General features: G+C 40.3%; 1 protein-coding gene across 3 annotated transcripts in view; it reads right to left on the bottom strand.

The window, feature by feature from the left end:
* LOC143342170 (furin-like protease 1) overlaps positions 1 to 9,593 on the bottom strand; it is a 216,105-nt gene extending 206,512 nt beyond the window's left edge. For all 3 annotated transcript variants that reach the window (XM_076765764.1, XM_076765762.1, XM_076765765.1), the window contains exons 1-2: positions 9,243 to 9,593; positions 1,057 to 2,394 (exon numbers count right to left, since the gene is read on the bottom strand). In XM_076765764.1, the coding sequence (XP_076621879.1) occupies positions 1,057 to 1,230 (174 nt within the window). In that variant the 5' untranslated portion in view covers positions 1,231 to 2,394; positions 9,243 to 9,593. The remainder of the gene's footprint in view (positions 1 to 1,056; positions 2,395 to 9,242) is intronic.
* Between the last annotated feature and the right edge of the window lie 3,908 nt (positions 9,594 to 13,501).

Genomic DNA, 13,501 nt, shown 5'->3' with positions numbered 1-13,501 from the left:
GTTTATGTTCGTCGAAAGATACAGTAAGGTTGTAAATGAAGCGAGGCAATATGAAGAGTACAGATAAGTGGACATAACGGACTAGGAAATAAGATCCGCCATGCAAATTGGAGCACCTTTCCTTTCGTTTTTTGTGTCAATTTGTATCAAATACTGTGTTCAAAAACAAGTGTATCGAGTAGTATACCATTTGAGTACGTACTGAATCTATCACGAAGAGACATTGCTGAAGAACGTAGTATGATAAAGTAAATATGTTTATGCAAGGTGAGGCTCGTAATTAGAACCACTTCAATAACACTGTAACAACTTTATCGGAAATTGCTTCAAATAAATATTATATGATCTTGAAAGGGGGGCAAAATTTAATGTTATTAATATTAAAAAAAATTCAGTGTTACGCAATAAAATGTCCATTAAATAACTTTTAAATATTGTTTTTGAACAAAAATACATTTTGAATTCCTTTTTTCGAAACTATTTTAAATATTCGTAAGAGTACAATTAGTTAAGTGGTTATAATTATACGACTTTGCATAAATGGTATTGAAAACCATTTAAAAATAGTGGCTTTTTGCAACAAATATCTTAATAGCTTTTCATAAAAAAATGAATTTTATCTTTATACGTTCTTTAAATGTCCATCAACGATAAAACCTTATTAATAATTTATTTACACTTGGTAATAATTCGAAAATTCATACGTCTGAAAGAGCATGATCGATAAACAAATTTTTATGAACAATAATAACACTCGATTACGCAACAATATTATTGAACAAATAGTTACCAAGCGTATGCAATTAAAAGAAAACCATTTTCCATATATTTAAATTAAAAAGGTCGTCAACAATTTTATCGACGCTTTATCAGGTTCTACGGAAAGCTACATTTAAATATAATTATGTTTTGACTCGCACGAAATAACCTGATGCAGTGAAACGTTACTCCCACCAGTTATGCAAGCTGTAATTGTTTTCAAAATTTACTTATTCGTAACAAGAGTCGTTAAATTTATGGAAAACGGTTGAAATAAATATAAAAAAATATCCTTACCTTGTCAAGATACTGAAAGCCATGCTGCTGTGCGACCTGCTGGGCCTCTTCCGGTCCTCCCTCGATGTGCACCGCCCACTGATTCGTGTACGCCGTCACTCGTCCACCTAGAGTCACCAGCGCGACGATCGCCAGTTCAAAAATCCTCTGCGGGCACATGATAGCTCTTCCCATCGACTGCTACCACTAACGGCTCCAGTTTCACACTCAACACTGTGATCCACCACTATCCGCCAAAACCGCCACCGCGATCGGCGGAGGAGGCGACGAAGATAACAAGAACAACGACAACGAACAACGGCACCAGCACACCCACGATATTCACACGGCAGAGATAAACCTAACGCGCCGAAACGCCCGGAATAAGAAAAGGCAAAATACAGTAACGCACGTCGCACCTACTGACTGACTGCCGCCAACTGAACCACCAGCGGCGTATGTCACTCGTTAAGTACCTTCCACAGTACAGCCGTTGACTACTATCTGCTCTTCTTTCCTCGTCCACGTCCTCGTCGTCGTCGTCGGTGTCGTCGTCGTCGTTTGTCGTCGTCGTCGCCGCCGTCGTCGTCGTCGTCGTGCTCGTCGTTCCCTATGTGACGTCACTGCCACTGCCGCCGCCTTCACTCAACGACGAACAGCGGTGGGTGGGGGCGATCGTCAAGTCATGTGGCCGTTGTTGGTGGGGAAGTCGACGCGATACTCATGATAGCAATAATCGTGGACGTGTACACGGTGCACGTGGCTGACCTGGGGCCTTTCGATCAAGGACAACGTTCGCGGAACCGACCCACCACTCGGAGCGTTACCTTCATCCGTTTCACATCCGATCGACGTTCGCTCACCACGACCGTTCCTCCGAGGAACTTCTTAAAAACTACGCTCGACGCGTTTCTAAGTCGCCCGTCGTTCCTCGTATCACGCGGTACTCGCGATACGGGTGGGTGGTACGATCGACGAGTGGGAGAAACTCCGCGAAGACGTCGGGATGACTCACTTCAACCGTACACTACCGGGATTTGATAACAAGCTGCTGGAAACGGATCAACGAGTCCACGGGTAGACGAGCGTGTTGGCTCACTGTGCAGAAAACATGCTTATTCGTGTATCATCCGGCACCGCGAGAAGACAGTACTCGGACAACGAGAACCGAACGCTTGGCTAGCCATTCGACCGGCGTCGAGGCACGTATCTATCGACCGATATTCGGTCGATTCCGCGTAATCGATCGTTGCATCCTCCGGGAAAGATCGGGGCGCCTAGAAAAATTTGTCGATGACGCGCCTCTCTTGGTACTTCACCCTTGGTTCATCTTCGGGCCCCTGGTATCCGAGTTGCAATCTGAAAACCATTCCAAGAATTGCAGATCAAACATTCTGATAGACTCGAGAGCAAACGACTAAAAGTAGGGGTTGATTGATTATCGAAATTTCGAATGGTTACGGATACGCCGGTACGACAATTAAGTTGGCATCGAGTCGCGACGGAAGATATTAAAATTCATTTCTTTGAAGGGGATTGGAAACGATCGTTAACTGTATTTTCTTGTAAAGAACGCGACTAACGAAGTAATATTTTACGCGAACGCGAATTTATGCTAGCGGTTCCTTCAAATGCAACTTTCACAGAAATTAATGGCCCTGGTAATCCCAAATTGGTACATGTACATTGTTTGTATACTTCTTATGCCGGTCAACTTTCTCTTCTACAACTTTTTTCGCCCTCTACTACACACTCGATAGTAATAATCACAATTTATACGAGGTATCTGATGGAACAATTGAGAAAAGAAGGCGATTCTATGTAAAGAAATAAGTCGAAGATATAGAATTTATAAAAAAAATCGACTTTAAATATTAGCAGAGCCTCGTTTTATTTGCGTCTCAGAATTTCAAATGAAAATAACAAAGGAAACACACCAAAACAAACATCGTAATTTAGATAATTTTACATGTGACATCAAACTTAATCACACGTTTTCTACAGTCTTCTGAGATTATGGAGAACGATACGAAATATCATACATTTTGAATAATACACACGTAGGCACGGTATTTCATTGGTTTTGAAGTTCCACGTTTCAAACAGCTGCGGTCACGCAACTTGCATCATCTTTTCATAGTTGAAGAGTGCTCGAACGAGTCGGATTTTCAAATGAAAGAAACAGGATAGATACCTGTGGGAATAGTAACATTGCATAACGGGAAAATTGCATTCAGCGTATAACACGACCTGATTTCCTTCCTACGAGAAAACTAAGGAAATCTGTTTTTTTTCTTGTTTATTAATATACACGAAATTGAAACAACTGATCTATCGTATACGTAGAAATAGCAATTCATTCTGAAAAATTATTCGAAAGACTATTTTGAAATCTACAAAACATAATTAATATTGTGCTTTTATTTCATAAAATTGTACCAGCGATTAACACCAGACAAACGAACTGCTTTTATCTTCGAATCTATCAACCCTGTTTTTTTTTTAAATATTTAAAAACAGCAAAATGATGAGTTACATTCTGAATTAATTTCACGTGGATTACACGATATTTCAGTTTTATCAAATTCCCAGTGTCTCCCAGCGAATGAAATTTATCTCACTCGTTTGTTACTAATTCTTTTTGTATATGTGCATTATTTTAGTTTCGATACTCGTAGCGTTTCGAGAGAATGTTCTTTGCAATTCTACGGGTTCAAAGAATAGAATGAAAACGTCTGCCGATTCTTATTATCGATGCATTTTAAAGGTCACTGCGTTTCATGAAAAAGAATTCCATTTTCAAGCTGCGGTTTGCGCGGTTACAATTCGATAAAACGTTTTCGCCACGATCAAGTGAAATTGCGTCCGCGATATTCGTTCGTTCAAACCAGTAAATTTCAAAAGTCAGTTTTAAACATATAAATGCGAAACACGAACATGGTTTTAGCATTTTTATTTACGAAACAGCTTAGGTAATTTCGATACAGATGGCTAGTCGATAGAGATGCATATTATTTTCTAAAAATGTTCCACGGAGTGTATTATCATAGCTTTTTTGCATTCATTAATATGGATAACTAAATAACAGAAAAATAAGAAAATAGAAAATAAGAATTTAAAGATACTATCGTACAAATAAATTCAAGTTTCAAAAATGATGGAAATATAGAATGAAAGTTTATTTTCTAAAATTTTTATTCAATTCTAAACTGCCTCAGAGTTCGAACAAATACAGTGCCTATTCTGAATATGTATTTAGCGAATATTCCATGATAATTACAGTTTCTCATAGTACAATTGATGTTTCTAATTACTCAGAGCTGGATTAAGGATTCATTCGGAGAGTTTCCAATGTTCATTGCAATATGGATACTAAAGAAAAGGTTGGTGATCAGCGTCTGTAATCCTAATTAATAAATAGAGGCCGAGGAAATAACTATTGAACCCCAATTATCGGAATTGCTCGGTAATCCGAACCTGTCTCCCGACCTGTTCGGATAAATTAGGTTCCAACGTATACGAATTACCATTTTACCCAGAAACTTTCACGCTAAAACAAGCATGCGTATTAAACACATGCGCGCATTATATTCGAGATTTTACGGTAATCGTCAATTCTAAAGAAATCATGTTCCTGCAACAGTAAGACCTTTTAGCCAACGCTGGAATCCGGAACTAGCAGAACTCTCACGAAAGCCTGGAGAAATTTAAATTAACGTCCCTCTTGCACTTCCTTATAGTCTTTAAGCCCGACTTCTCCCCGCGCAAGAATTATGAAAATCACCGCGCGTTAAGTTAGAACCGGCGAAGGCATCCTGACATTGTTCCGAGCTTCAAAGGGCACCCGAGGTGTGCAGATTTTCGTAAAAAGGGTCTTGCGACGCATTGGCTGACCTATGCTGTACTATTACAGTCCACTGGAACATCTACTTCATGCCTCGAGGAAATTGCATTCTGCGGTCTTCCTCCTCTACTTCCGTACTCGGTGCCCCGCTGATAAAGAGAGAACGAAGAGGCGACGGAGGAGGGAGACAGCGTCAGAGAAGTGAATTAAATTTAAGCCAAACGACGACCTTTCTGTTTAGCTTCTGGCCCTTCGATCGACGAATCTTTTATTCTCCTCGACGTGCTGTAATTTCGAAACAAAGGAACGCAAAAACCCTTTCGACTCGCGGAGCAAACTATTCGACGAACTGATCATCGCCTTGGCAACGAATATGGACGCTGGTCGTGTACACACGGGCCAAATGAAAACGAACGAGGCCGTACCTCTTAGCAGGTAATAACCACCGACCTTTGGCCCCCACGATCTATCTACCTGGTCGGCATGTGGCCGAGTTCCTTCTAAAGAGGACGAATTTTGTACGCACGGTCTGCGCGGGTCGTCGAATGTTTCCTGCCGGCGCGACAAGAATACCAAGGTACAGCTGCAGGTATAAAAAAAAATCCATGAAAAGCAATTTCCTTTGAACTGGAAAAGGAACGAACGACGGTCTAACTGGATCGGGAACCGTACGAAATTTGTCTTCCAATGCTTTCGTCCCTAATAACGTGAAATTATAAGCTACATTCGCTTTGGACGGGCTGAGAGAGACCGACCATTAGGCTGGACCTTTTACCGTCCAAGTATACCTGTGAGGCGCACCGGAGTTTGGACTAACATTATCTCCAGGCTTGCATTTTTTGTAACTTAAACATTCCCCGACATGTAATCGGAATATACAAATTACCAACTGTAAGATTAAATTTATCTTTCCGCTTTTAAATTTTGGACTGCAGATAATAACAACTGCGTATAATGAGCATTCGACTGTATTCGACCGTAAATTGTTCCTTGAAAATACATAAAACAGCGGTGTTTATTTCATAAAATATTAATTAAACGAATATTCGATTCGAATGATATTTTTACGAAAGTTACAATACCTGCTACAGACTGTTATTAACTTATTTCATCACTTATTTTTAAAAAGGTAAATTTTCTTTGCGTTTGTTTCGTGTGAAACAAATTAAATTTGTATCTTACCGAGGAATCATGAAATTTTTCATAAAATGTTGTACTTGTAAAATTAAATTATAAGGTAAAGCTTGATTACTAATTTGTCATTGGATACAAGTACAAAGTGCACTTAATAAACACAAATTGTTAACAAAATTAAATTCTCCGGTAGTCTGTACGAATATTTCTATTTTTAAAGCTTTCGATTACAGTATCTTTGTTCTTTTATTCATAAAATAAAGAGTATTCTCAATAAAGTAATTATGTTTCGATATTTTGATAAAGACCAATCAATATTATTCGCCTATTACTGCTTGAAACGATGTACAGAAATAGAACTTATATAAAACCCCTTTAAATTTATTTAATACTGTCTATATTCGGCCACCCTTAGGAAAAATTTTAATGGGAAATTCTAGAAGCCAAAATAAGACGAAAATCAAGAATATCAATTTCTTGACAGAGGCTTCGTTAAAAAGTTATTAACGTTTAAAGTTCCGACCGTACTGAATTTTTTTCTCGAAAGTGGGTAGGATTTCGGGGATAGGTCTATTCACCAAAAATTATTGTAATTGACCCCCACATCTGAAAATAATTTTTTCAGAACGATTTACAATTTTTTAATTTTGTCAAAAAATTTCACACCTTCTCGAATTTTTTTCTAGAAAGTGGGTAGGATTTCGGGGATAGGTCTATTCACCAAAAATTATTGTAATTGACCCCCACATCTGAAAATAATTTTTTCAGAACGATTTACAATTTTTTAATTTTGTCAAAAAATTTCACACCTTCTCGAATTTTTTTCTAGAAAGTGGGTAGGATTTCGAGGGCCTGTCTAATGACCAAAAATGATTGTAATTGGCCCCAGCATCTGAATATAATTTTTCCAGAACGATTTGGAATTTTTTTATTTTTTCGAAAAATTTCACACCTCGAATTTTTGTCTCGAAAGTGAATAGAATTTCAAAGGTCTATTGACCAGAAGTGATTGTAATTGACCCCCGTATCTGAAAATAATTTTTTCAGAATGATTTGAAATTTGTTAATTTAATTTTTTAATAACTTTTTAACGAAGCCTCCATCAACAAGTTAGTATTGTTGATTTTCGTCTTATTTTGGCCTCTAGAATCTCCCATTAAAATTTTTCCCAGGAGTGGCCGATCACCCTGTATAATAATAACAATTGTCAATAATGTTGGTTGGTGAAATAATAATTGACGAAATTACAATTGTATATTCACAAAACTGCACAGAGAGGGCGACAACGTGCACTGCACTTTTATAAAGCTTAGATGACACGAATACAATGTCTATTATATGGCAACAGATGTCGCGATTAGCCCCATACTCGAATTCCCATATTCCAACAAATAGTATGAACAAAATTCTTGTTGCTTGGTTTCCGGATAAATACCTATATCTATCTGATTATAGATCAGGAATATAGTAAAACTTATTACTCTTTATTACTTTTAAAAACAATTTAAATTATACGAAAAAGTTGTTGAGTCTATACATTTAATATGAGCCGGCAGGTGCTGCCCCCCCCGTAGGTTTCTACTATAATAGGTTCCCCAAAATTTTCCTTTGTCAGATTTCAGAAATACTAAGTAAACGTTGTATAATTAAAGAAATTACTCGTCTACAATTCGGGCTACTTATATGTTGCAACTCTATTTCATTAAAATGGTAACGAAAATTTATCACGCATATCTACATCATACAAATTAATAGAAAGTCAACGTTGGGGAATAACGAAATAAATACCTTGAATGTTCGTGGACGCTTGAATTTTTGCTAAATGATTCTGATTACACAATGGTCATTAACACGGACAAAAGGAATGCCAACGAACCGAGCCACGCAAAGGCCTTTCTCGTAACAGGAAACACTCGGGGTCACGGACTGCCATGAAGTTCACGCCAGTATGGTTCGCGCAACAAGAAAACGAGGCGCGCAGAAAACCGGCTTGTGCGACTCGCGTACTCGTTCGGATAGCACGCTAGATATTGCACGTGCAATTCCAGCAGTCACGATCTGAGAATTTGAAAAGTTGTCGTTCGACAAGGAAATACAAACGGCTGACACACGATTCGCGATTGACGCTATAACGTTCCGCATTTCGTCGCGCAGCGCCGCTTCGTTCGGATTATCGGAACGATGGTATCGAACCGCGCGATCGAGAAACTTATCGCCCGTACGTAACGTTCGAATATCATTTACAAGTCAAATATGGCCGCCAGAACGGTCCCAGTTTCGATAAAAACGGCATCGAATGCTTATCTTTGTAGACGAGACGCAGAATATTCTAAAGAAACACGTTTCACCTTTCCCCGAGACACAATAAACGTAAACAAACCTCTCCCAACTACGATCCTAACCCGTAATCATTGAGATTATGGAATGTTACGCGATACGAACCTAACATTCTCATAATTCAAGTAGATAGAAATTCATACTGAATCGAATCAAGTACTCTGACGTTCGAGTAAGACGGAATTGATTCTTAAACAGGTGTTTGAAACATAACCACAAAATATCAGTACTCAAAAGTTTTATAGAAACGAAAGTATAAACGTTTGCTTACTACGTCATAATTATAGGTATACGTACCGATGTTGGTTATGGAGCTGCTACTTGGTTGCTAATGCGTATACGTGATAGAATTTCGTATCGTTACGCATAAAGTTCACGTTTACGTTGCATCATTTTTGTTTTTACTTCGAAATTATATATTTCACGAAGCAATAATTGCATCAGAATTCTTTGTATCTAACTAGTACATAACCTGCTCAAAGTAATAACCGATACAAGAACTGTTTCGGTTACTAATCCCGAGTTCACGGAATCGGGCAAGAATGCAGATAGGTTAGGAACGAGGCACGACTGCACGTGGGCAGAACACGTTCGTTGCCGATACACCGGCGAACAGCATTCGCGTTGCAAAACTGTCAAGACGCGATCGCGTATCGTCGAAAAGGAACGGACGCGACGAAACAGCACCATGAATATTCGCGCGTCGCCAGTGTCCATTGTAAACTCGCTTCGCGAAGCCATCTCAAGGTAACGGGTTTCCGAACACGCGTCTCGATAGCGAAAGGAGAAGTCACGCACAGACGCGTCTTGACAAGTCCGCGAGAATCGACGATAACAAAACGCACACACTCAACGCTCGCCCAAAGTGCTTATTAATAGAATATTCACTCACGATTTCTGACGCTGCCCCCGGCTTTTCTTCTGGCAAACAGATCCGTCTGCGCGCAATAATCCCAGAACCGTCGATACACGCTCGTACACGAAGAAAGATACTCCAATCGGAGCGAGGAATGCGGAAGATGGAGAAACGGGAATAGCACCGCACAGTTGCACAGCCTGGGAAACACGCCTCTCGTGCCGCCAAACTTTAACGTCACGATTACTCGACGCGAATGCGAATTCAAAAGTCCTGACGCGTTACGTGTATCGTTCCGAGCCGCATGCAGTCTATATACCGTGTCACCGTCGTCGCGCGAATATCGGATCGTGCGACGTCGTTCCTCGTTTCAGTCTCATCCCTACAGCGTAGCACGGCTGACTGACGGTCTGCCCCGTCGTCCGTTTACGCCGCTCCAATCTTCCCCTCCCTCGGCCGATCGCTTCTCACCGTTCCCCTCGCCTATCCCCACCCACCGGTCGGCTTCTCCCGCCGACCAAACTCGCAACCCCGCTCGTCCCACGCCACCCGCAGCGACGTTCAGTCACTCGGCAACCGCTTGGCCGTGTACTTCTCTTTCTCTTTTGTGTTATGCATCCGTTTCATGGAACAGAAAGAGAGATGCATGGTTAGCGTGAAAGGTCGAGAAGGGTACCAGTGTCGTCTAACCGTATCTTACGGGTGTACCCGTTACAGTCTAACCGTTAGCCGCTCTTGGCACGAATCTAATTCCTTAAAGACCTAATCTCTTTCCCTAGCTACGGGGTATTTAGAGGAAACCTTCATTCAGCCATGCAAATTGTTTTGCGTTATCTCCACGTATTCAATTTCCTTCGGTTCGATAATTTACATACATGGGTACTATTCGCGTATCACGAAATTTTTCACTGTTTTAATAAAATTTAAAATAAACGCCACTCTGAGATTAGTGGTCAATTCGATCAAAAGAATTCTTTCCAAATCCTGTAGAATCATGCAAGAAAATTGTGAAGCACCGTACTGCCTGACCGTATTTGTGACTCGAGACCTTCTCGCCGCTCGATCCCGTCGGACATGGGCCCAACAAGGTTCTTGATCGTCCCTGGGGGTTCCACCAGAAACTTGTCCTTCTCCATCTCACCGCAACCCTCTTCTTTCCGCTCGTTTGTCTTCCACATGCACATACCGGTACGTCTTCTATAGCAGCGTCTTCTGCTGCAAGTGCAAGCAGCTCCATCAACCTGGTTTCTCTCCTCGCCTCTTCTTCTCCGTTGTTTTTATTCCTCCCTTTTTAAGCTACGAATTGAACGGAGACGGAACGAAAGCTACGCGGAATATTGAGCATCGGCCACGCATTCCGATGCGGCGGATAAAGCGTGCGCCCATGCACACTCGCGCGTCCACGTTCGATTCTTTACCACCTTGCCTTACCCACCTGCCGTGGTTCGTATCAATGCACAGCAAAACTTGCGTACCTGATTCCGCGTATCCGGACGATGATATCGGGAAGCCGTTGTTTGTCGACGGTGTTCTGGCGACACGGGCACAGGATGCATGCTAAACAAGCGTGTCGATAACGAGCACGGATACAGTTGTAGGTGGAATATATCCGGATTTCTACGATCCGGACGCTCGGTTGTTTGCCCTCTCGCCTTCGACAACAGCGTCGTTATCCTCGTGAGACGGAGAATTAGAGACGAACGAAGATATCGAAGCGGAAGGGCGCACCGGGGAAGGTTAAACGAAACGCGGATAATGGAGAGATGATTAAAATATCGGGGATTTCGAGGTGAGTAACAATGAGCACTGAAAAGTGGAGGAAATCTTGAGAAGAAGATTGAGGTCCGATCTACGACCGAATTGATGCAATAGATTTTTAGCTAGGCCAGGGAATCAAGTCTACTTCACCGTTACTATCGCTATAAAAATTATGAAAATCGTTCAGATTAAGAGAAATAATAATCAATTCGTAACATTCGAGCCTCAGTTATTCGACCGTCAGCCCCGATTATGCGAATGACTAAAAACACGGTGGGAGGGATAAGCACTGAACCTCTATTATCGGACCACCTCGGTTATCTGAACTGCCTTGTCCCCCCGACGTGTTCGGATAAACGAGGTTCCACTGTACATAGACCTATTGTTCTGGATATGAGAGGATTATACTTCATAGAGTAGGGCGAAGGGGTATGCGTCGATGTTCTAAATAGGCGAACGAGAAACCCACAAAAAGACGCCGAGAAAATGAAAAAGCGACTACTTTGGTACCACCGGCTATTTTTAGTTCTTTCTTCTATTTTTGTGTATGTGATTTACCTTTATCCATAATGTCGAAAGCTGCGCTTTCTGCACTGCAGTTGTAATCCTAGGGCTTTGCCATCAACGTACTTTCGTACAAATAAATACAAATCCCATACGTAAAACCCATTCTTTTATTTATTCCATACGCTATTTAATAATGGACAAGAATTTATGAGTTTTAGTTCACGGTTTGCACGCGAAACTATACGGTTACTACGAACTTTGTTTTCAACAAATACAGTATTTTCGTCGCGAGTTTTATATTTTACATAATTCCCAACGGCATTGAAAACTATTAAAAAGTACAATATTTTATAATCATGCGCAGGCTCAATGGTTACACCGATCGACTTGTTTATATTTCTTTCTGTCTTCGAAACGTTTAGGCGATCATTTTCACTTATCCCGCAGTCTGCTCTTTCTACGGTATAATTCCTGTATTTCCGACGTACACTTAATCGTATCGTATTGAAAATTCAACGCTTTAATGAGATTCACAGCCACACGTGACTCGGCAACTCTTGCATACGTTTCAGCTATACTGAACTATTCAGTGAATATTATACGATTAGGAAGTTTCAAATGTCACGAAACAATTTCTACATTGGTATAAAACTATTCATACGTTAGTTAAGCCCACCTCTTAATTGTCGAAATTTATGCTACTACTCTGATCGACTAGAAAAAGAACATTCCTCTCGATACTTGTTTATCGATTTTCAAGAGTAAACAAATTTACAATTAAGCACTACTTTTAATTAAAAATACATTAAAGACAAAGCAGATGTAGAACAAATTCCTTTCCAACTCATTTCTCGATATTACAATTTTTAATGCCGAGCAGTTAATGAAATTTACCTAATTTACTAACAAAGTTTTAGTTTTCGCGTCAGAAACAAAGTTTTCTCTTCACGACAGCCCCTATTAGAGAAGTTGAACTAAACTTTTCCAATTTCTTTAAAACCCCGCGTAATGAAGCATCGCTATCAGCAACGTTTCAACCTTATTTCGAGCAAACATCTCGCACAGCATACATTTTCAATGACTTAATGTAATAGCACTTCGCGTAACCGGCGGCTTAAATTTTCTTTCCTATTTCAACCCCTGGAATTGCACGCCGTTTCGACTTACCCCCTTTTATTACACTCACTAAATCCTGAAAGCACCGTTGCCTGATATCCGTTACCCAAAAAGTAACCAGGCCTGAATTCTTGGCTCCCTTAAATCTTAGTCCTTTATACCTTTGATTTATTTCCGTGGCAGAGGAACAGCCGTTTGTGTATACGTTCTCGACGGTGTTCCCGGCGATATTTTCCCCGACTTTTAAGGCTACGATCGTTTGCACCAGTCGGATCGAACTGTCGAAGAAGTTGCTCTTCCTCGTGAAACGCGAGCGAACAGCGTGCTATGCATCAAAGATTCACGCACGAGGTATCGAATCGACATGAAACAGTTTGGAATACGTTGCGTGAATTTTGGTTGCAATATACGACCATAATTCGTATTCCTGTCCTCGCTTGTCGCGTCTCTAACGACTAATTAACGCCAGGGGAGGATATTAAAGTTAGCAACAGACTTAACCACGGAGAATTTCATTTTTCATTAACGCATGCTTCCAGGTACAAAATCATTACTTATAATACCAGATAAACCTCCAGCTATTGAATTATCTAAGTTATTAAGGAGATTTTCACCTTTAAACGTAATGAGAAAGTTATTTTTATAATTTTTCTTAGCACGAAGACTTGGGAACGTATCTTGAAAACATTACATTCCAATCTTGATAAATGGCAGCCCTGTAATAGCGGGAAAGTTTCGATATAAATCAAATTGTAACCACAGTTTTCCAAGCTTTCAGGTCTGGGTTAGCGAAATACATACTTCCCATCTTACATATGTTCTTACAATATGTTCCATATACTAATATTGAATAAATATTTTCTCTATTATTTCTAATACGGTTTTGTTTACTCGTGAGACTCGTTTTTAGATTT

The sequence above is a fragment of the Colletes latitarsis genome, chromosome 5 (assembly GCF_051014445.1).
Source record: "Colletes latitarsis isolate SP2378_abdomen chromosome 5, iyColLati1, whole genome shotgun sequence".
Lineage (NCBI taxonomy): Eukaryota > Metazoa > Arthropoda > Insecta > Hymenoptera > Colletidae > Colletes > Colletes latitarsis.
Note: the sequence above shows the minus strand (reverse complement) of the source record. Positions and strands in the feature narration are given on the sequence as shown.